Below are 22,026 nucleotides of genomic sequence, written 5' to 3'. Positions count from 1 at the left end.
ATTCCAGAAGGCCACTGTGGAGAAAACAGGACAGACAGAGGTAAGAGGTCCTGGAGTGGGGTCCCCAAGACTGTGCAGGGGACAGTCCGGAGCCTCAAGGTGACAGCCTGGAGTGCCTCAAGGTGGGGAGCCTTATGAAGTCGGGATTTTATGTGTTTTCAGAAGCAACTCTTTCTAGTTTTCCCTCCCACCCTCCCTTCCTCCCTCCCACCCTCCCTTCCTCCCTCTCATCCTCTCTCCCTTTTCTCCACCACTAAGCCAAATCCCCAACTCCAGAGAAAATATCTTTGAAAAGCAGAAACCCTTTTGCCCCCTCTCTGTAAAAGAGAAAAAGTGGGGGTTGAGGGGGGGGTCGTTTTTCGGCTTTTTTTTTTTTTTTCAGTTTCCTGGGAAGAGAGGCAGTCCAGGAGAAATGTGCTGATGAGAAGAATCTATCTGAACTTAAGAGTTCTCTGGGGACCAAGGCGGGAACCGACTGGCAGAAAGTAGAGGAGACAATAGGAAGGGCACAGTCAATGCACACAGACGCCTCCTGGACATCAGCCTCTTCCTAACTCAGTGTCTGTTCAGCTTTGAGTGCCCGGGGCTAGTACAGCTCCTGCCACCGCTGGAGGTGGCTGTGCTGAATTCCCGTTGGTTTATAAAGCAGCAGCACGTAGGTCACAAGGCCTTGTGTAAGAGGTGAGGGGAAGCCCTGTGTATCCTGTTTGGGTTTTGTAACCCTGCTGTCCTGGACTCACTATGCAAACCAGACTGGCCTTGAACTCCCAGAGATCTGCCTGTCTTTACATCCTGAGTTGGGATTTTAAAGGTGTGTGACAGCCTTTTGTTTGTCTGTTTTGTTTTGACGGAGATGCTGGCGCTCAGATAAGCTGAGAAGACAGCTCTGAGTACTTTTTGATCTTGCAGAGACCTGAGTTCAGGTCCCAGCACCCACACCGGGCAGCTCGTAACCAAGGATGACCTCAGCTCCATGGGATTCAAAGCCTCTGGTGCACATAACCACATGTGCTCATGTACACACAATTCAAAATAACAAAAATGAGCCCTTTAGATGTTGACTAAAGAGGACCATAATCCCCAGGGAATGACAGATGGGGTGCACAGTTGAGTTCATATAGTGTCACAGAAGTGGACCTTTGAAGATGATTTTAAATTGTGTGTGTGTGTGTGTATATATATATACATATATGTATATATATATATATGTATATAAAACATACATATACATATGTATACACATATACATACATATATATATGTATACATACACATACACACACACACACACATATATATATATGCTTTTCTTATTGCTGGTCTTCCTTTCCCCTGCCCTGAAATAGGGGTTTTCTGTATATCTCTGGTTATCTAGAAGAGCAGGCTGGCCTAGATCTCAGAGGTCTACCTGCCTCTGCCTCCTGAATTCTAGGATTAAAGGTCTGTGCCACCACACCAGGCTTAAGATATTTTATTTTTAAAATGTGTATGTGTATAGGTGTATGTCAGTTCAAGTGCCTGCAGAAGCCACAAGGGTGAGTCACTTCTGTGACTCAAATTTTAAAATTCACTAACCTTTTAAAGAGAGTTTTGTTGTTGTTGTTGCTGTTGTTTTAAGAGTGTGTGTGTGTGTGTGTGTGTGTGTGTGTGTGTGTGTGTGAGTGTGTGTGTTGCCGGGCATGGCAGTGCACGCCTTTGATCCCAGCACTCGGGAGGCAGAGGCAGGTGGATTTCTGAGTTCGAGGCCAGCCTGGTCTACAAAGTGAGTTCCAGGACAGCCAAGACTATACAGAGAAACCCTGTCTTGAAAAACCAAAAAAAAAAAAAGAGAGAGAGAGAGAGAGAGTGTGTGTGTGTGTGTGTGTGTGTGTGTGTGTGTGTGTATGCATGTGTGTGTATGCGTGTGTGTATACCAAAAACTTTGGATTTCCTGGAGTTACAGTTACAGGTAGTTGTGAGCAAGCTGTCTGACCTGGATTCTGGAAACCAAATTCAGGATCTCTGGAAAAAGCAGAGTTAATTAGGCTTAATTACTAAGTCATCTCTCCAGCCCTCTTAAAAAATATTTTTATTTTATGTGTATGGCTGTTTTGCTTGCATGCATGTCCATGCACCGAGTGCATATGATGCCCTCAGAGACAAGGAGGAGTTGGATCTCCTGGAACTGGAATTACAGGTGATTGTCAGTCACCTTGTGGGCGCTGGGATCCAAACCTGAACCCTTTGCTAGAGCAACAAGTACTCTTAACTGCTGAGCCAGTGCTCCGGCCCCAACCCTTTAGTAAACTTTCATTAAAGATCTAATGCCTTCAACTCATTCCCAGGCCAGTGACAGACTGTGATAAACAGAGCATCTGGTGCAGATCAGTGTTGAGTGCTTGCCTTGAAAGTTGGGTTCAATCTCCAATGCTGGGAGTAGACATTAGGGGAAAGACTTAGGGAGGAAGAATCCTGAGAAATTACAGAAGTTTGCAGGACTTTTGATTGGTCTGGTTTTGGTTTTGGTAACATGGGGGATTGGATTCACAGAAGGCAGTGTTCAGAAAGTTACTTGGTCTGAGTCCTGACGAAGAACTTGGGAGAGTTCTAAAGAGAGAAAGTCAAAATGCTGCCCAGTGGGACACAGGAAGCAAGGTAAGAGTTCAGAGGAAAATCCTTGGTCCCTGGAGGCCAGAGGTAGAGCCAAATTTCCCTTAAGGGATCCTATTGGAGAGGTAGAGGGCGAGAACTAAGGCTGACATGCTGACCTCTCTGTTCCTGGCATCAACCCTGGGTCTTCCCCTATCCCTAAGGATAGCCACTGGAAGCTTGAGACTGTGCCAAAACCCTCAAACTGCAGGAAGAAAAAGGAGAAAAAGAAGAGGCTGCAAGAAGAAGCCAAGATCCGGAGCCTCACCAGGGATGGCCACAGGGCCTTGCATGCTGCTCAGATTCAGGAGGCCTTGGGCAGCTTCCAGAAGGCCTTCCTGCTGGCCTCCAAGGCCCCATCAACCAGAGACAGCTCCATTCTTCAAGCCTGTGCCTTTAACTTAGGGGCTGCCTATGTGGAGACTGGAGACCCAGCCACAGGTCTTGAGCTACTTCTGAGAGCCCACCCTGAAGAGAAGTCCGAAGGCTGGTGTCATGGTGACCAGTGCTTCAATGTGGCTTTAGCCCATCACGCCCTTGGTGACCTGACTCAAGCTTTGGACTGGTACCACAGGGCTCTGGTCCATTACCAACCACAGGGCTACCATGGGGAGGCACAGGCAAAAATAGGAGCCTGCTATCAGGCCCTGGGATGGCCTAAGCAAGCAGCCTGCAGTTTACAGGAAGCAAGCCAGGCCTATGCCCATGCAGGCCAGCTCTGGGATGCAGCCTTGGCTCAGGTGGCTGCCGTGAGATGTATGCTGAGCAGTCGGCAGTATGGACTGAGTGATGTGCTGCGGGCTCTGGAGGAGAGCCGCAAGCTTGCTGATGCTGACCGGAGCACCGACCAGGGACTGCTAGGTGAGCCTTAGTAAACAAGGTGTGGGCTCTAAAGAGGTGCTGAGCCTAAGCTCGGTGGTGTCCTGGGGGCTGGGGAATCTGGAGGAGTGAGTGGGTCAGAAGCTATACCGTTACAGCCTTAGCTATGGCCCATCTGGCCATCAGTGACTTTGGTTCTATTCTCCAGGGCCATTCTACAATGATCTAGGCATGGGTTACTTCCAACTCCAACTGTTCCCTCTGGCAGTAGAGGCCTTCCTGCAGGCCCTACCCCTGTGTCGACAGCCATCAGAGCAGGCTACAGTGCTTCAAAATCTTGGAATGACCCACAATGTCCTTGGCAACTATTGGGAAGCCCAGGAGTTTCACCAGAAGGCTGCAAGTCTGCATGGTGGGTCCCAGGGACTGGGGACTGGGGCCAAGACTAAAGGATTAAAAAGAGGTTTCAGGCTTGGAGAGGATACATATACATCATATATGCATGTGTGTGCATACACACACACACACACCACATTTCTGGAGTGCTTGCCCAGCATACACAAAGCTCTGATTTGGTTCCCAGCACCACATAGACCCAGTGCAGTGGTGCTCATCTGCAGTCTCAGTGCTCAGTAGGTGGAGACAAGAGAATCAGAAGCTTTAAGCGATCCAAATTCCAGGCCAGCTTGGGTTACATAGTATCCTGTCAAAAAAGAAAAAGAATAAAATGTTTCCAATGAACGGGGTGGTGTCCCACGAGTTGGGAGGGGACTGAGGAGCCTGGGTCCCGATCGGCAAGGCGCTACACCGGGAGCATGGCTGGCTGAATCTCTGGGACCAGTTACTGGGCTGGGACTACCTGAAATGGAAGAAGCAGACAGAGCAGAAGGTAGTGAGCACAGTGGCCTGGAGCTGGAGGTTGGGAGGCCACAGGTGCTGCCCTGAATCTCCTCCTTCAGCAGCAAACCACTTCCCATCTCTGCCCTTTAGTTGCCACACATAATGATGGTGCTGTGAGGGGCAGATGGGATGGCTCAGCAGGGAAGGGTACTTACTGCTAAGCAAGTTGGCCCGAGTTCACTTCCCAGAACCCATGTGGATGTCAGAGAGCACCAATTCCCGCAAGTGGTCCTGACTCCCTTCTGTGCACAGCCATATACCCACAGAAACAAATATGAAAAAATTAAAAACAATGGTAGCTGAGGGTGGGGCTCAGTGGCAAAGCACTTGCCTGACATGCACAGGGCCCTGGATTCCATTCCCAGCACTACAGAAACATACACACACACACACACACACACACACACACGCACACACACACACACACACACACACACACACACACACACGGTATCCAATCACACAAGTGAGATTGGACCTGGGTATCTATGAATCTATGACCTGGGTGTCTAGCCCTTAAATAGTTTTTGTTTTTTGTTTTTTTTTTAACCTGCCCGCTATGGTGCACACCTTTGATCCCAGCACTCCAGAGGTAGAGACAGATCTCTGATCTTTTATTTATTTATTTATTTATTTATTTATTTATTTTTCCTCAGCATATTAATATAGTCTCTTAACCCACAGGTCCCAACTTGCTAGGGAGGTATTTGGGGTAAAACAAGGTGAGAGGCTCAACCTGGATAACTTAGGTCTTTGTGGGTCACCTACAGGCGCTGAGGCTGAACTTTGGGACTCCTGGGATCCTCCCTTGTTGAGGGCAGGGTTTCATTGCCCCAGCAACCAAGTCCCTACTCAGACTGACCTGTTCTGATTTCAGGCTCTGTGGGCCAGCGGTGGGAGCAGGGTCGCAGCTTTAGCGGCCTGGCATTTTCACTGAGCCAGCTGGGGGACCACAGGGCTGCCTGGGACAGCTATTTGCATGCCCTCCAGGCTGCCCAAGACACTGGTAAGAATGAGAGGGTTAGCTTGGAACTCAGGGAGGGGGACACAAAGACCGAGGGTACACAATGCCTGAAGGGTCTGTGGAACAGGGAACATGAGAAGATCTTTCGAGCTCTCGTCCTTAGGAGACGTGAAGGGACAGTGGCAGGCGTGTGAGGGCCTTGGGGCAGCTGCAGCCAGACTGGGACAACATGACCAGGCCTTGAAATACTATAAGGAAGCGCTGGCCCTGTGTCAGGTGAGACCCTCCATCATGGCCTCTGACTTCCTGCCTTCCCCTCCTCCAGAAGTCTCGGCTGATACTGCCAGTCTTGCTCCTTGCTCCCACCACGTATTTACTGATTAGAAACACCACACCAGGTCCACAGCTGTTACCTGGAGGAAGAGGCAGTCTGCCTACAGTTTTATGCTCAGTGGCATAGTGGCATGGTGGCATGGTGGCAGGGCACAAAGAAAGGGAATCAGACCTCTCGCTCTTTCTTTCTGTCCCTTTCCTGGTTTTGCAGATTCATAGCTCGGTTCATCCGCATTCCACCCCCGTTCCTTTCTCCCCAGCACGAACCAAGTTCTGTACGAGAGCGGCTTGTGGCCAAATTGGCAGATGCCATGCGGACCTTCGTGGCTCAGGAGAAGATAGCCCAGGCTCGTTTCTTGGTAGTATGACACCTAAGACGAGGAGGTGGGAGTGGGGACAAGATGCCCCAGAAAGAATCTTCTCAGGAATGCCACACTTAACCACTCCGTGTTCATTTTCCCCTGGGCTTGCATGAGGGATGGATGTATATAAGGTTGTAGGGGGTGGGGCAGAGATTGTGACATACCTTTTTGTCCACGGGCTGTTTCTTGGGACTTTAGCTGAGGTCACAAGCCCCATTGGGTTAAGGCCAAGGCCTTTCAGCCATTCGTGTGAAGAGTTGGGAGGCTGCTCTTGGGTGCAATTCCCTAAATGGCCACAGGATGGGGGTGGTGCTCCAAGAAAACTCCAGGAGCTGTCTCTTTGGTAGGGCTTCTATGGGTCTCCTTGGACTGTACCTCGAGCGCGGTTTGCTTTCCAGTCTCTCTCCACAGGCCCTCCAAATGCTTTCCTCTATAGGAAATGTCCTCTCACCCCAAGAATTGAAATGTATATTTTATTAGAGGGATTTAATGGGTTGAATGCCCTCTTGTTTTAAAGCTCAGGACACTGTATAATCTTCAGTTATTTCACCTGAAGCAGAGAGGGTGTAGTTCAGATGTAGGATGCTTGCCCAGCAGATGTGAGACCCTAGTTCAGTTACCATACTGGGGGATAGGGGTAGTTATCTTGGAACAGGTAGGGGGTTGGATTAAAAGTCAAAAATCTTGGGCCAAGGCCTTCCACTAACTCAGAAAATACACAGAGGCACTGGGCATCGCATAATGGTCAGGCTATGGCTGGGTCCACAAGCCTGATTTCTGATCTAAGATTTAGTAGGTGAACCTTCAGAGAGCAAAGGGCCTTACTTCAGAATTTGAGTCTCAGAAACCCCCTGGGCTGTCTTCCAGCACGTAAGTCTGTGTGGGGACACTGTGGCTCCCTAAAGGTAGCTGGAAGGGCAGTGATAGCCAGGTGGGTTTTCTCTGTACATTCGCCAGCCCTCTGCTCCTGGAAAGCTGCAGACTTCACGGAAGGCAAAGACCTCAGCCAGGGTACAAAGTAGTGCAGAAGATGCCCAGGAGAGGTGAGTCAGGCAGTCCTGACATGGTAGAAGAGGGTTTGCTGGCTGGGGTAGGGGTGGGGGTGGAGGGAGCTGACCCCAGGGGTGTCCCACAGCCCAGCTACATCCAGTTCTCTGTCCCTGAAAACCTTTCAGTCAGTGGGAAGGTGAAGCGTCAGAAGGCGGCCATGAGAAGAAGGAGATGGAGGGGTTGGTGAACACGGCCACTGTGTTAGGACCTCAGAGACAGAACCGTGAGTGGAAAGAGGGGGTGGGTAGGAGGAACACGCCCCACTCCTGCAGTTGGAACCCTCATCTCACCTTCCTGGTGCCCCCACACACACCTGCCACCCACCTCTGGCTCCCCCTGCCTGCAGCAGCTCTCCCACATTTCTGCTTCTCTCATGGGGGGGGCCTGGCCCATTTCCTCCCAGGCCTTCCCAGATGTGTGTGTGTTGCTAGCTCTCTGTTCCCTAGCTTTCATGCCGTTTCCTAGCAACTTAAACTTTGTATCTTAGCGCCCAGGGTGTGTGAAGAGCCAGCTCCACTTCAGGCACCATGTTAGGCTTTTCTCCTTACTAGGCTGTCCCATGAACCTCTCAAGCTCACTCACGGGGCTGAAGGCCTTGCTATTTGGTGAGCTGGCTCGGATTCCTGGTGTGTTTCCTTCTAGGGACTCATTCCTCCATCACTTAGGGGACTGGTGTTTACCAAGCACATGGCTTGTCCAGGGCATCTTCCGTGAAGTGACCAATACATAGCTAGATATCTGCCCCCATTTGTCCCCACCCCTGCTTCCTCTTTCCCACTGTGAGGTCCTGGTTACGAAAAGGTCTGTGAGAAATGTATCTAATCCCCTCCATCCATGCTTAGGAGCCACAACCCATCTTCCATCTGGAGGCCCAAGTCCCAGTGGAGAGGAATATCCCTTCATCATAGCACCCAAGAAGCTCCGAGTCAGTAGGTGGGTCCTCCGAGGGGTGGGGCCCTGGAGGATGGGCAGCTTGTGGTTGAGGGAAGAAAGCATCTAAGACTCGGCGTTATCCCAGTCTCCTGCAAAGCCTGACTGCTGTAAGAGAACAGCGTCCTAAAGAAAACAGAGATGAGAAGCTGCATCCAGGGAGGCAGATCTCGTGCTTCCACAGTTGCCCCACGCCAGCCCCTCTGTCCCTTTAGGTCATCCACATGGGCCAAGGAAGCCCTCGGCAGGAACTTCCAGAGGACACGCATCCAGTCCGGCCTCTGCAGCATCATGTGATCTATACCTGCTGGCTACAGCACTTACCTCTACAGGAACTTCCCGATAGACACTTGTATGGGCTTTGGGGAGGAGCCTCTTTAGCCGGTATGGACAAGGTGCTCCTGAACAGACAGGCCAAGGACTCTGCTGGCTTGGCATTGAGAGTCTCTTTGCTCTTCTTTGGGGGGGACTTGAACTCAGTAGACAAACGAAAACTGGGAAACGAATAGTGAGCACTGTCCCTTGCTTTTCTGGATTGGGACGTCATGACTGTTAAAACGTTTTGCCAGTTCTAAAAATGACTTCCTAGCTCAGGTGACTTTGGGGTCACTGAGCTTCTCCATGTCCCCTTCTCATGTTGGAGACACGAATGTCATACAACAGAAGATAAGAGGGCACACACTCCAGTTACTGTCCCCCATGAATACCCAAAGTCACACAATAACCGTGATAATTTTTCGACATTTTTCGAGCATGCTTCACACCCTGAACACTTATAGGTATTTCCTCACAGGAGTGCGGGAGGAAAAGAGATGGCTGGGCACAGTGACACGGGCCTATGATCCTAAAGCTCAGAGAGGGCAGGAAGGTCACCGCTTCAAGGCCAGTCTGAGCTACATAGCAAGATGTATCTCAAAAAACAAAACAATTAGAGAGGCCAAGGCTGGCAGATCTCCCTGAGTTTGAGGCTAGCCTGGTCTACATAGCATAATCAGGCTAGCCAGGGCTATATAGTGAGACACTGTCTCAAACAAACAACCCAAAAAACAAAAACAAAAAAATCCAACAACAAAACTAAAATGAGGAAAAGAAAGCTCAAAGGTGAAAAGGGTTAAAGATCCAGTAGTGGGCTGGCGAGATGGCTCAGCGGGTAAGACCTCTGACTGCTCTTCCGAAAGTCCTGAGTTCAAATCGTAGCAACCACATGGTGGTTCACAACAACCCATAATGAGATCTGATGCCCCCTTCTGGTGTGTCTGAAGACAGCTACAGTGTACTTAATAAATCTTTGGGACGGAGCAAGCGGGGCTGACCGGAATGAACAGAGGTCCTAAAAATTCAATTCCCAACAGCCACATGAAGACTCACAATAGAATTCATCTGTACAGCTACAGTGTATTCATATACATAAAATAAATAAATACATCTTTAAAAAAAGATGCAGTCACACCAGTAGGACCTGGAGGTCAAACTGAGTGACACAGGCCTCTGTGCAGCCCCACCCCCGCCCCACTGGCACCTGAGCTGGCCGGCAGTCTGCTGTGTTTTAGTACAAAATGTAAATCTGGGACCCAAGTGTAAAAAGAAGCATTGTTTCTACAAAGCTGAGTTGGATCCTTAATAGACTCATTCAAATTAGGTCACTTTTTGGTTTGTTTCTGTTTATTTTGCTTGCTCCTAGGGACTGAGGGCATAACAGGGCATCCTGGGCTAAGCAAGCACTCCACTGTTGGCTCCAGGCCAAGTCTAGTCATTTTCAAAAGCTGCCATTAGATACAAGCAGTGTGTGTGTGTGTGTGTGTGTGTGTGTGTGTGTGTGTGTGTGTTACAAAGTGGCGCCAATCCTAAGGTTCTAGAGTAATCTGACACTACTTGCTCTGCTTGCTTTGGACGTTGCTGATTCCCCTTAAAGAAGCAAACTGACCCTGGAGGGATGGTTCAGCAGTTACAAGCCCTCACTGGCTGCTCTTCCAGAAGACCTGGACTCATTCCCCTGCACTTACAGGGCAGCTCACAACTGTCTGTAACTCCAAAGGATCCTAATATCCTCACACACATAGGCAAAATGCCAATGCACATAAAATAAAAATAAACTAATCACAAAAAATGCAAACTGGAGTGCCAGGAGGTGGTGGTGCACGCCTTTAATCCCAGCACTTGGGAGGCAGAGGCAGGCGGATTTCTGAGTTCGAGGCCAGCCTGGTCTACAGGGTGAGTTCCAGGACAGCCAGAACTGCACAGAGAAACCCTGTCTCAAAACCTGCCCCCCAAAAAAATGCAAACTGGGGGTGGGAGGTGCTGGAGAGATGGTTAAGAGCATTTGTTGTTCTAAAGGACCGGGATTCAATTCTCAGCACCCACATGGTGGCTCACAGCTGTCCATAACTCCAGTTCCAGGGGATCCAGGGCCTTCTTCTGACCTCTGAGGGCATCAGGCATGCATACGAAATACAGGTGTACACACAGGCAAAACACTCATACACATAAAATAAAATAAATCTAAAAAAATTTTTGTTTTTTAAAGAAGCAAACTGGAAATTGCAGGTGACTGGTAACAGGTAAGGTTTGTATAAAAACCACGTGAAATCTAGCCGAGTGAGGTGATGCACACCTTTAATCCCAGCACTCAGGAGGCAGAGGCAGGTGGAATTCGGAATTCAAGGCCAGCCTGGTCTTCAGAGGGAGTTACAGGACAGCCAGGGCTACACAGAGAAATCCTGTCTCAGAAACAAACAAACATAAATCCACTCACTGGCTCCAACTTCAGGAAAAGGACCCTGGCCCCACATTGATAAGTAGAAAATAGATGTATTTTATTTTAGGCTGCAGTAAAAATAATTTACTTCTAACCATGTTAAAATCAGAAGTAAATGAAATGATTAAAAGGGTGTAGGAGAGAAAAACCTCAATCCTACTGTCTCTTGTTTTCTATTTGTGCCCTGAGTTTTAAATAGACTGAGTCCATTTAACAAGGCTGGGAGTGTAACACTGTGAGACATGAATCTGGTTAATACGGCCAGGAGTACCGCTCTGTGGTCCAGAACTTGTCTACCAAACAAGAAGCTTTCAATTCCATCTCCAGCTTTGTGCAAAAGAGAGGGGGTAGGGAGGGAGTGGGAAAACAATCAGTTTCACGGAGAAAAAAACCCACATTTATCTTTATTATTATTATTATTATTAAAAACAGGTATTATTAAAAACATGGCTGTCCTGGAACTCACAACATAAATCAGGCTGGTCTTGAACTCACAAAGATCTGCCTCTGCCTCCTGAGTGCTGGGATTAAAGGCATCTGTCACCATGTCCAGCTTTCTTTCTTCCTCCCTCCCTTCCTCCCTCCCTTCTTCCCTCCCTTCTTACTTTCATTCCTTCCTTCCTCCTTTCCTCCCTTCCTCCCTCCCTCCCTCCCTTCCTTCCTTCCTTTCTTTTTTGATTCATACAGTATATTCTGGCCATGGTTTCCTATCTCCCAGATTCTCCTTATCCAACCCTCTCTGCACCTTCTTTCTCTCTCTCAAACAGGCAAAATACGAAAACAATAAAAACAAAAACAAAACAACACGTACATGTACACAAACCCATAAACATACAAAACCGGAAACCATAACTTACAAGCAAAAGACCAGCAAGATGAAAGAAGGCCCAAACAAAGCAACACGAAGTCGACAAAACACAGTTGAGTTTGTTTTGTGTTGGCCATCTACTGCTAGGCATGGAGCCTACTGATAAGTGTGCTTTGTATACCCAGTGAGACTTCACTGGAGAAAGCTAAATTTTGCTTTGCAAAGGGTTGTCAATCAGAGGCAACTTCTTGATTAGGGAGGGTTTATGTCCATTTCCCCTCTCAGCCCTTGGACCCTGTCTGGCTTGAACCTGTGCAGCCCTGTGTGTGCTGCCACAGTCTCTATGAGTTCACATGTGCACCAGGAAGACACTGTTTCCTTGGTGCCATCATCAACTCTGGCTCCTATGGTCTTTCTGCATAGCTTGCTCAGACCTGTGAGGGGTTTGAGGAAGATATCTTACTTAGGACTGGGTGTTCCAATGTCTCTCACTCTGTACACTGCTCAGTTGTGGATTGTTGGGAGCCGCTCTCACATTTGCCATTATAAGATGGCGCTGACAGCTGTGTTCTAAGTGCAGGGGCAGTTTTCCCGCCATGTGTTCTGCCTTTCTCGTGATGACAACTGGGCCGATGGGCTGCAGCCAATCAGGGAGTAACAAGTCCTAGGCGGAGGATAATTCTCCTTAAAAGGGACGGGGTTTTGCCATTCTTTTTCTCTCTCTTGCTTTCTTGTTCTTTCTCTTGCTTTCTTGTTCTTGTTCTTTTTCTTGCTCTTGCTTTCTTGTTCTTGTTCTTTTTCTTGCTTTCTTGCTCTTGTTCTTCTTCTTGCTCTCTTGCTCTCTTGCTCCTAAAGATGTAAGCAATAAAGTTTTGCCGCAGAAGATTCTGGTTTGCTGCGTCTTTCCTGGCCGGTCGCGAGAACGCGTGTAAGAGTTGGTGCCGAAACCCGGGACGGGACGAGAAGACCTGGGACGAGAAGACCTAGGACGAGAAGACCTGGGACGAGAAAACCTGGGACGGTTACCATCACCGGCGCAAGGAAGATCCCTCATTCCGGAACCAGAACTGCGGGTCACGGTCATAAAGGTTCCCGTAAAACAGACTGTTGAGAAGGATTCAACTGCATGAATTCAGAACTCTTCAGCTGGGGAATGGTGGTAATGAAGTGTTCCCACAACACAGACTGTTGAGAAGGATTCAACTGCGTGAATTCAGAACTCTTCAGCTGGGGAACAGGGTACCCGTAAGTATAGCTTTACAAGGTAAGTCTGGCCTTGAACTTTCTAACGAAATTCAAGACAGTCTATCAGAAGTAAAGTGGGAAATAGCTTTACAAGGTACGTCTGGCCTTGAACTTTCTAACGAAATTCAAGACAGTCTATCAGAAGTAAAGTGGGAAATAGCTTTACAAGGTATGTTTGGCCTTGAACTTTTTCTAGTGTTAGGAGCCCTTTTGTTCCTTTTCACATGTTATCAAGTGGTTAAGGCAGGGCTGAAAATTCTGGATGAAATTCAGGGCAATCTATCAGAAGTAAAGCGGGGAGAGAGAGTAGGAGCAAAGAGGAAATATGGCACACAAAATAAGTATACAGGCCTTTCCACGGGTCTTGAACCCGAGGAAAAGTTTAGGTCAGGTAAGAATACCTGGGGAGAGATTGGAAGGAAGGAGAAGGAAAAAGAAAAGAAAAAAGATCAATTAGCGGAGGTCTCTAGGAGAAGGAGCCTATACTCATCACTAGATGAGCTCAAGGAGCCAGTTCTTAATAGTTCTGAATCAGATGAAAAGGCTATTAGGGCCTGGAAGGCGCTCTCCCAAGCAGGTGAAGCCACTGGACAACTAACAAAGATCGTCCAGAGACCTCAGGAGTCATTCTCAGATTTTGTGGCCAGAATGACAGAGGCAGCAGAGCGTATTTTTGCAGATTCAGAGCAAGCCGCACCTCTGGTAGAATAGCTTATTTATGAGCAAGCCATGCAGGAATGCAGAGCGGCCATAGCCCCAAGAAAGAGCAAAGGTTTACAAGACTGGCTTAGGGTTTGTCGGGAGCTTGGGGGACCTCTCATTGTGCGTTACTTCCATTCAGTATGAGAATTTTACTAGGGCAGCTAATTTGTCAAAAAGTCTTTCTCAGTATATGTTACAGAATTGGACGGCTGAATTTGATCAGACCCTTCGGGAATTGAGACTTGCCATCATTCAGGTCAACTCCACGCGCTTGGACCTGTCCCTGACCAAAGGATTACCCAATTGGATCTCCTCAGCATTTTCCTTCTTTAAAGAATGGGTGGGATTATTTGGAGATACACTTTGCTGTGGATTAGTGTTGCTTCTTTGGTTGGTCTGTAAGCTTAAGGCCCAAACTAGGAGAGACAAGGTGGTTATTGCCCAGGCACTTGCAGCTCTAGAACATGGTGCTTCCCCTGATATATCTATGCTTAAGCAATAGGTCGCTGGCCACTCAGCTCTTGCACCCCACAGGCTAGTCTCATTGCACGGGATAGAGTGAGTGCGCTTCAGCAGCCTGAGAGAGTTGCACGGCTAAGCACTGCAGTAGAAGGGCTCTGCGGCACATATGAGCCTATTCTAGGGAGACATGTCATCTTTCAAGAAGGTTGAGTGTCCAAGTGTCCTTCTCCCCAGGAAAAACGACACGGGAGCAGGTCAGGGTTGCTCTGGGTAAAAGCCTGTGAGCCTAAGAGCTAATCCTGTACATGGCTCCTTTACCTGCACACTGGGGATTTGACCTCTATCTCCACTCTCATTAATATGGGTGGCCTATTGCTCTTATTAAAAGAAAAGGGGGAGATTTTGGGAGCCGCTCTCACATTTGCCATTATAAGATGGCGCTGACAGCTGTGTTCTAAGTGGTAAACATAATCTGCACATGTGCAGGGGCAGTTTTCCCGCCATGTGTTCTGCCTTTCTCGTGATGACAACTGGGCCGATGGGCTGCAGCCAATCAGGGAGTAACAAGTCCTAGGCGGAGGATAATTCTCCTTAAAGGGGACGGGGTTTTGCCATTCTTTTTCTTGCTCTCTTGCTCTTGCTTTCTTGTTCTTGTTCTTTTTCTCTTTCTTGCTCTTGTTCTTCTTCTTGCTCTCTTGCTCTCTTGCTCCTAAAGATGTAAGCAATAAAGTTTTGCCGCAGAAGATTTTGGTTTGCTGCGTCTTTCCTGGCCGGTCGCAAGAACGCGTGTAAGAGTGGATCTCCATGTTAGTTCCCATCTACTATAAGGTACTATAAGGGGAAACTTCTCTGATGATGACTGAGAAAGACACTAATCTATAGCTATAGCAGAATGTCATTAAGGTAGTCATTTGTTCTTTTTGGTTTTTTTGTTTTGTTTTTGTTTTTTGTTTTGTTTGTTTGTTTGTTTGTTTGTTTTTTGGGTTTTTCGAGACAGGGTTTCTCTGTGTAGCCCTGGCTGTCCTGGAACTCACTCTGGAGACCAGGCTGGCCTCGAACTCAGAAATCCGCCTGCCTCTGCCTCCCAAGTACTGGGATTAAAGGCGTGCGCCACCACGTCCAGCAAGTGCTGTGTTTCTTAAACAGTATGATAGTATTTGGTTTTCCCCTAGGACCATGGCCTTATATAGTCTCAGGTTCTTGGGCACCTGAGCTGTGTCGGGCATGGGTTCTATATTATGTATTAGGCCTTAAATCCAATCAGATGGTGGTTGGTTACTCACAATATGCTGTACCACTATTGCTCCGTGCAGCCAGGCCAGCACTGTAGATAGCAGGTTTTGTAGCTGGTTTGGTGGTTACCTTTCTCCGGTAGTATGCAGTAAGTTCCAGTACCATGAATGCTAGTCAGTAGGGATGAAGGCTCTAGGTAGGCACCTAGCACCTAGCTCGGTTTCTCTATGTTAGATGAGATAGGTAAATATTTTGTTCAGTAATAGATCCTTAACAACAGCTTGTAGAGAATAACCAATAGCTTTGGCAACAGTCCAAGCTGTTTAGGGGTTTCTGTGGGGCCCCTTTGGCCAACAAGTCAGTTAAATGTAACCCATTTCTAGTGCTGAAGATTTCAGTTAGTGGCAAAGATGTCTGGTTGGGCCTTTGTGTCCGCTGTTACTTAGTGACTCCGTTTTGACTTCTTTCATATATGTATACATTTCAATAAGTTTCTAGTGTAGTAGGATTCTATAAGACCCCTCAAATGGCCCCTAGTGTTAGTCGTCCTTCCTATATTCTCTCCCTTAACCCCGTCTTCTTTTTCCTGTTTAATCTTGTTTCTGTCTCTCCCTAGTCTCTCTAAATATATATTCTATTTCCCCTTCCTTGGGAGATCCTTTCAACATGATCCTCCTCTCCTGCCTAGTTCCTTGCTCTATACATAACCTCTGTGGTTATGCTGATATGCCTATTGAAAGCTGAAAAGCTAACAACCACCTATAAGAGAATACATACCATATTTGTCTTTTGGGGGTCTGGGTTACCTTCCTCAGCATTATTTTTTTTTCTAGCTCTGTATGTCCATTTGCTTGCAAACTTCACATCTTTTTTTAAGATTTATTTTTATTTATATGAGTACACTGTAGCTGTCTTCAGTCACACACTGGAAGAGGGCATCAGATCACATTACAGATGGTTGTGAGCCACCATGTGGTTGCTGGGAATTGAACTCAAGACCTCTGGAAGAGCAGTCAGTGCTCTTAACCACTGAGCCATCTCTCCAGCTCCAAACTTCACATTTTTAACAGCTGAATAATATTCCATTGTGTTAATGAACATATTTTCATTATCCATTTATTTGTTGATGGAAATCTAGGCTGTTTTCCAATTTCTGGCTAGTACGAGTAGACCAGCAATGAACATGGATGAGCAAGCGTCTCTGTAGGAGGATGTAGAGCCCTTTGGGTATATACTTGAGAGAGGTAAAGCTAGCTGATTTCTATATTTCTATTAGTGCCACACTAGTTTCTATAGTCACAAGTTTCCTTGGTTTCTTCCTTTTTTATTTTTTAGAGACAGGGTTTCTCAGTGTCCTGGCTGTCCTGGAACTAACTCTGTAGACTGCCTCTGTCTCCTTCACGTGTTGGGATTAATGCCTGGACGATGATGATGGTGATGATGATGATGATGATGATGATGATGACGATGATGATATGATTGAATGTGAGTGTATCTGTGTGTTGTCATTGCATATGTGTGAAAGTGCCCAAAGGCCAGAGGTGTCAGATCTCCTGGAGCCACAAGCAGTTGTGAGCCACCTGACATGAGGTCTGGGAAGGAGCTTGGCTCCTCTGCAGGAGCAGTAAGTGCTTTTAACTGCTGACACATCTCTGCAGCCCTGACTCTGATGCTAACATGGGGTTTCCGCCTCATAGCTGCAGGGGCTGGGGAAGTAGCTCATGATAAAGAGCTTGACGAGCGTACACAAGGCCATCAAGGGAAGAAGGAAAGGGCTGCTCCACCTATAGCACCAGGCCAACTTGAAACAAGCTAGAGTTATCTGAAAGGAGGGGACCTCAACAGAAAATGCCTCCATAAGATCCAGCCGCAGGGCATTTCCTTAGTTAGCATTGGGTGGTGTACCTAGCCCACTGTGGGTGGTGCCATGCTTGGCTGGTAGTCTTGGGGTCTATAAGAAAGCAGGCTGTTCAAGCCATGATGAGCAAGCCAGCACACCTCCATGGCCTCTGCCTTATTTGAGTTCCTCTTCTGATTTTCTCGAGGATGTACTGTGATGTGGAAGTGTGAGTTAAATGAGCCCTTTCCTCCTCACCTTACTTTGTGGTCATGAATCATCACAGCAATAGTAACTCTTTAACTAAGACAAGCATCGTGCCTTCAATCCAGCCCAGTAATAAGAAAGAAGTGGAGGAGATCTTTTAAAAGTACACTATGAAGCCAGGCATAGTGGTGCATTCCTTTAATCTCACCACTTGGTAGGCAGATAGAGGCAGATCTCTGTGAGTTCAAGGCCAGCCTGGTATACATAGTGAGTTCCAGGACAGCCGGAGCTCATGGTAGGACCCTGCCTCAAAAACAAATAAAAAAATCACACAAAATAGCACACCCCTCCAAAATAGTACTCTATAGGAGTGGCTCTATATCTCTATTTGTCTGTCTGTCTATATCCATATCATTTCTGTTCATTAGTGGTGAACATTTAATTAAATGGCCACTCTTACTGGCTGGAGGGAGACGGAAGAATGCTGGGTTTTGTTGTGCCACTCCACAAAGATATGAATATCAGGATCTGCTAGGGAAGGAGAATGGGTTTAGAGGAGCAAATGATGGTGTCTGCCACACAAGAATGTTGCTATTGCCGGGCGTGGTGGCAAACGCCTTTAATCCCAGCACTCGGGAGGCAGAGGCAGGTGAATTTCTGAGTTCGAGGCCAGCCTGGTCTACAGAGTGAGTTCCAGGACAGCCAGGGCTATACAGAGAAACCCTGTCTCGAAAAACCCAAAAAAAAAAAAAAAAAAAAAAAAGGAATGTTGCTATTGCGTCAGGCCCCTAGCCAACCTCCTTAATCTGATTGAATATTCTTATCTATGATAGGCTAAAAATACACTAGGGGTTTGGCAGAATTAAGAAAACCTGAAAGGTTGCATGCTGGCAATAAAGGGGAGGCAGCGATTGTAGAAACAGCTCTCATTGGTTGTCTCCTGAGTTCTGTGGATGGGATATTTTCTGTATTGTTCTATAGTCACAGCCCATCAGAATGAAATCAACAGGATAAGTTGCAGAAGGCTGTAAGGTCAGCCTGCTGAGATCCCAGCTCCACCACCAGCCATCATTATCACTGGGCAGGTGGGCAGGTCTTCCTTTTTTTCTTTTTTAATTAATCTTTGAAACGGGAATACTAAGGTTGCTATGAAGTGAGGTGGTTCATGTTAGCACCTGGTATGTGTAAGTGCTTAACATATTATCTATGCCAAATAAACATATTTCACATTGTGTTTTAGAAATGAATCTTCAGGGCTGGAGAGATGGCTCAGTGTGGTTAAGAGCACTGGCTGCTCTTCCAGAGGACCTGAGTTCAAATCCCAGCAACCACATGGTGGCTCACAACCACCCGTAACGAGATCTGACACCTTCTGGCGTGTCCTGAAGACAGCTACAGTGTACTCACATATAATAAATAAAGCTTTCCACCGGAACAAGAGGGCCAAGAGCAAGCAGGGGGTCCTGAGTTCAATTCCCAGCAACCACATGGCTCACAACCTATACATAAACAAACAAACAAACAAACACTAAACTTAAATAAAGCCAGCTACAGTGGCTCAGACCCAGAATCTCAGAGGATCAGGGATTTAAAGCCATTTTTGCAACGTAAGACATAAGATCCAAGGCAGCCTAGGCCACATGAGACTGCTTGTACTGCTTGTAGTTCTGGGGACCTGACACCTCTGGTTCCCGAGGGCACCTGTGTGACCGCACATACCCATACTCTGAAACAACTGAAAACAAAATCAGCTGACCAAAAATAAACTAACTAAATATTTTCCAGCAAATCTGTAAGGAGCCTTGAGTAACTCACATGCTAGTGAAATCAGAAAAATAAAGCTGGTGAGGTCCTGCGTAAGACCACAGAACCTTGGACTTGAAGTACAATTACCGGAGTAATCTAAAGTTCCTGCCACTATCACAGCCTTAAAAATTCTATTTTCTACATTACATAAGTAAAACAGACAGGGCAGAGGTCCACAAAACCACTTGAAGAGCAAGGGCACTGACAACCTGTGATTGATCCTCGGATCTTACTCTTTGGATGGAGAGATCGGATGCACAGAAATTGTCCTCTGACCTCTATATGTGCAGCAAGGCACGTGCATGCCTCTTCCCTCCAACCCTTGCATTTTTAAATGTTAAAAACAAACAAGTCGGCATGGTGGTGCACGCCGTTAATCCCAGCACTTGGGAGGCAGAGGCAGGCGGATTTCTGAGTTCGAGGCCAGCCTGGTCTACAAAGTGAGTTCCAGGACAGCCAGGGCTACAGAGAAACCCTGTAAAAAGCAGGGGCAGCGAGAGGTCAAAGATACTAATTTTTAAAAAACTGCGTGCAATCACACCTTTCAGCAAGGAGGCAACAGAACTGCTTCAAGATGGTGGCCAGCCAGGACTGCAGAGGGAGCGAAGCACATCTGTTTGGAACTCTGCGACGCCGGGGAAAGGTGAGAACGCAGGGCGGAACGAAGGTGGGCGGAACGCCTGATAGTCTGGGACTAGGAACGGACGGTTAGATGCAGAGGCTCTGGGGCGGGGCGGGCCCTGCGCATGCGCCGTGCGAGCGGCGCTCTGCTAGTCGAATGTCCGGGCTGCGGACGCTGCTGGGGCTGGGGCTGCTGGTTGCGGGCTCGCGCCTGCCACGGGTCATCAGCCAGCAGAGTGTGTGTCGTGCAAGGCCCATCTGGTGGGGAACACAGCGCCGGGGCTCGGAGACCATGGCGGGCGCTGCGGTGAAGTACTTAAGGTACGGCCGCCCTCTCCCGCGGGGGCGGGGCAGGGCAGGCCGCGGCCCCAGCACCCCAGGGGCGGACTCAGGCCAGGACTTCCCTCAGTCAGGAGGAGGCTCAGGCCGTGGACCAAGAGCTTTTTAACGAGTATCAGTTCAGCGTGGATCAACTCATGGAGCTGGCCGGGTTGAGCTGTGCCACGGCTATTGCCAAGGTAAGCGGCACAGCGAGAAACCTCAGTGAGGTGCAGGTGGGGAGGTCCCCGGCGGTGGCGCACACAGCGGTGACTGCCCTCTGCACTTCTGCCTTCAGGCTTATCCCCCCACGTCTATGTCCAAGAGTCCCCCGACTGTCTTGGTCATCTGTGGCCCCGGAAATAACGGAGGGGATGGGCTGGTCTGTGCGCGACACCTCAAACTTTTTGTAAGTATGTGAACGGAGTTTTTTGTGGCAAGGTATGAAGACTCGGGATCGGAGATTGAATGGCTACTTTCCTTTTCAACTAGGGTTACCAGCCAACTATCTATTACCCCAAAAGACCTAACAAGCCCCTCTTCACTGGGCTAGTGACTCAGTGTCAGAAAATGGACATTCCTTTCCTTGGTGAAATGCCCCCAGAGGTAGGTGGGTTGATGCCTGTTTCTACAGTAAGTACTGCCCCTGTCCTGCCCTTCCCATTTTCAGATCAAGCTGGCCTGCCTAGTGTCTGTCTGCCCTAAAAGTGTTCTCTGAAAAAAAGTGGTGTAGAAGCCCCTCCAGACTGTGTGCTCCACGACTTTCCAGGCACTCCTATTCTGCAGCCAAACAACTCCCACAACATGCATCTAACAATAATCTGGCCCTCAGGGCCTCATCCTGAACCTTTTCTGTAGATGCATGGATTAAAGGGTGGGAAGTCAGAAATTAAAACAAAACAAAAACCAGAAAGCCCCAGCTTATTCTATGGATGAAGACACTGATATGCAGAACAGAACTAGTCTCTTCTGGCTTCCAGTGTCAGGAAGCCTGAGACTGGCAGTCACCCCTTCTCACCAGTGACAGGCAGGTAGGTACTCAGGCCTGGATTCAGACTGTCCTGAATGAGCAACTCCTCTTTACTGTGCCTTAGGAACCAGTTATATACATGCTTCTGTGGTCAGTGGGTGCAGGGACAGGCCTCCCTAGGTGACAGCAGCTCCTGACATCCTTTCCCCTTCCCTCACGCTCCCAGCCCATGATGGTGGACGAGCTGTATGAGCTGGTGGTGGACGCCATCTTCGGCTTCAGTTTCAAGGGTGACGTTCGGGAGCCATTCCACAGCATCCTGAGTGTCTTGAGTGGACTCACTGTGCCCATTGCTAGCATCGACATTCCCTCAGGTGCTGAGACTCAGGTGGCTGGGAGACTCGTGCTCAAACCTGGCTAAGGCTGGTACCCAGGGGACTGTCCCACATTAGGGCTGGGGAGCAAAGTTCATGCTGCCTGGCCCTGTGGAAAACCAGAGCCCGATAGTACATGGGACTGAGGGCTTTCCCTCTTCCTTAGGACCAGGCCACCTGTATGTCCTTATACTACTTTCTCTCTTCAGGATGGGATGTAGAGAAGGGAAACCCTAGCGGAATCCAACCAGACTTACTCATCTCACTGACGGCACCCAAGAAGTCTGCAACTCACTTTACTGGCCGATATCATTACCTTGGGGGTCGCTTTGTACCACCTGCTCTAGAGAAGAAGTACCAGCTGAACCTGCCATCTTACCCTGACACAGAGTGTGTCTACCGTCTACAGTAAGGGAGGTGGGTAGGCAGGATTCTCAATAAAGACTTGGTACTTTCTGTCTTGAAATTGGAGTCTTCTGGCCTTAATAATTATCAGTGGGTTGTGCTGTCTCTGGGGAAACAGACCAGCATTTGTAAGCAATGGGAAATAGGTGTTTCACCCAGGAATGATTCTTACTTATTTGTAATAGACAGGGAGGTAGATGATGCCTCTAAACTAATTCAGTGTATCATTGTAGCAAGACCCCCAGAGGGTAACAGGATTCCTTCAAGTCTCCAAATGCCATCTACTTTGTGTTCAGA

At 48.1% G+C, this 22,026-nt stretch overlaps 2 protein-coding genes across 3 annotated transcripts; both read left to right on the top strand.

Moving 5' to 3' along the window:
• The first annotated feature begins 5 nt into the window (after positions 1–5).
• Positions 6–8,900, top strand: Ttc24 (tetratricopeptide repeat domain 24). The gene is made up of 10 exons (NM_172526.3): positions 6–40; positions 2,793–3,489; positions 3,656–3,859; positions 5,225–5,353; positions 5,475–5,587; positions 5,905–6,003; positions 6,964–7,049; positions 7,182–7,279; positions 7,899–7,989; positions 8,202–8,900. The coding sequence occupies exons 2-10, from the start codon at positions 3,387–3,389 to the stop codon at positions 8,281–8,283; spliced, it is 1,005 nt and encodes a 334-aa protein (NP_766114.1). The 5' UTR covers positions 6–40; positions 2,793–3,386; the 3' UTR covers positions 8,284–8,900.
• A 10,867-nt stretch (positions 8,901–19,767) lies between these two features.
• Naxe (NAD(P)HX epimerase) lies at positions 19,768–21,790 on the top strand. Of its 2 annotated transcripts, NM_144897.3 has the most exons (6): positions 19,815–19,983; positions 20,072–20,180; positions 20,279–20,389; positions 20,473–20,586; positions 21,177–21,324; positions 21,534–21,787. In NM_144897.3, exons 1-6 carry the CDS (start codon positions 19,820–19,822, stop codon positions 21,734–21,736), a joined length of 849 nt encoding a protein of 282 aa, NP_659146.1. In that variant the 5' UTR covers positions 19,815–19,819; the 3' UTR covers positions 21,737–21,787. The 2 variants fall into 2 exon arrangements, with proteins under 2 accessions (XP_006501580.2, NP_659146.1); XM_006501517.4 differs by lacking the exon at positions 21,177–21,324 and having other exon boundaries at positions 19,768–19,983; positions 21,534–21,790.
• The last annotated feature ends 236 nt before the right edge of the window (positions 21,791–22,026 follow it).

Source organism: Mus musculus, chromosome 3 (genome assembly GCF_000001635.26).
Source record: "Mus musculus strain C57BL/6J chromosome 3, GRCm38.p6 C57BL/6J".
NCBI lineage: Eukaryota > Metazoa > Chordata > Mammalia > Rodentia > Muridae > Mus > Mus musculus.
This window is presented reverse-complemented; position numbering and strand designations above follow the sequence as displayed.

Coding starts and splice junctions, on each gene's coding strand:
- Ttc24 (NM_172526.3), top strand. CDS start 3,387: ATGCTGAGCAGTCGGCAGTATGGACTGAGTGATGTGCTGCGGGCTCTG. Junction 3,490..3,655: donor CACCGACCAGGGACTGCTAG/GTGAGCCTTAGT, acceptor TCTATTCTCCAG/GGCCATTCTACAATGATCTA. Junction 3,860..5,224: donor GAAGGCTGCAAGTCTGCATG/GTGGGTCCCAGG, acceptor TTCTGATTTCAG/GCTCTGTGGGCCAGCGGTGG.
- Naxe (NM_144897.3), top strand. CDS start 19,820: ATGTCCGGGCTGCGGACGCTGCTGGGGCTGGGGCTGCTGGTTGCGGGC. Junction 19,984..20,071: donor GCTGCGGTGAAGTACTTAAG/GTACGGCCGCCC, acceptor GACTTCCCTCAG/TCAGGAGGAGGCTCAGGCCG. Junction 21,325..21,533: donor TAGCATCGACATTCCCTCAG/GTGCTGAGACTC, acceptor TTCTCTCTTCAG/GATGGGATGTAGAGAAGGGA.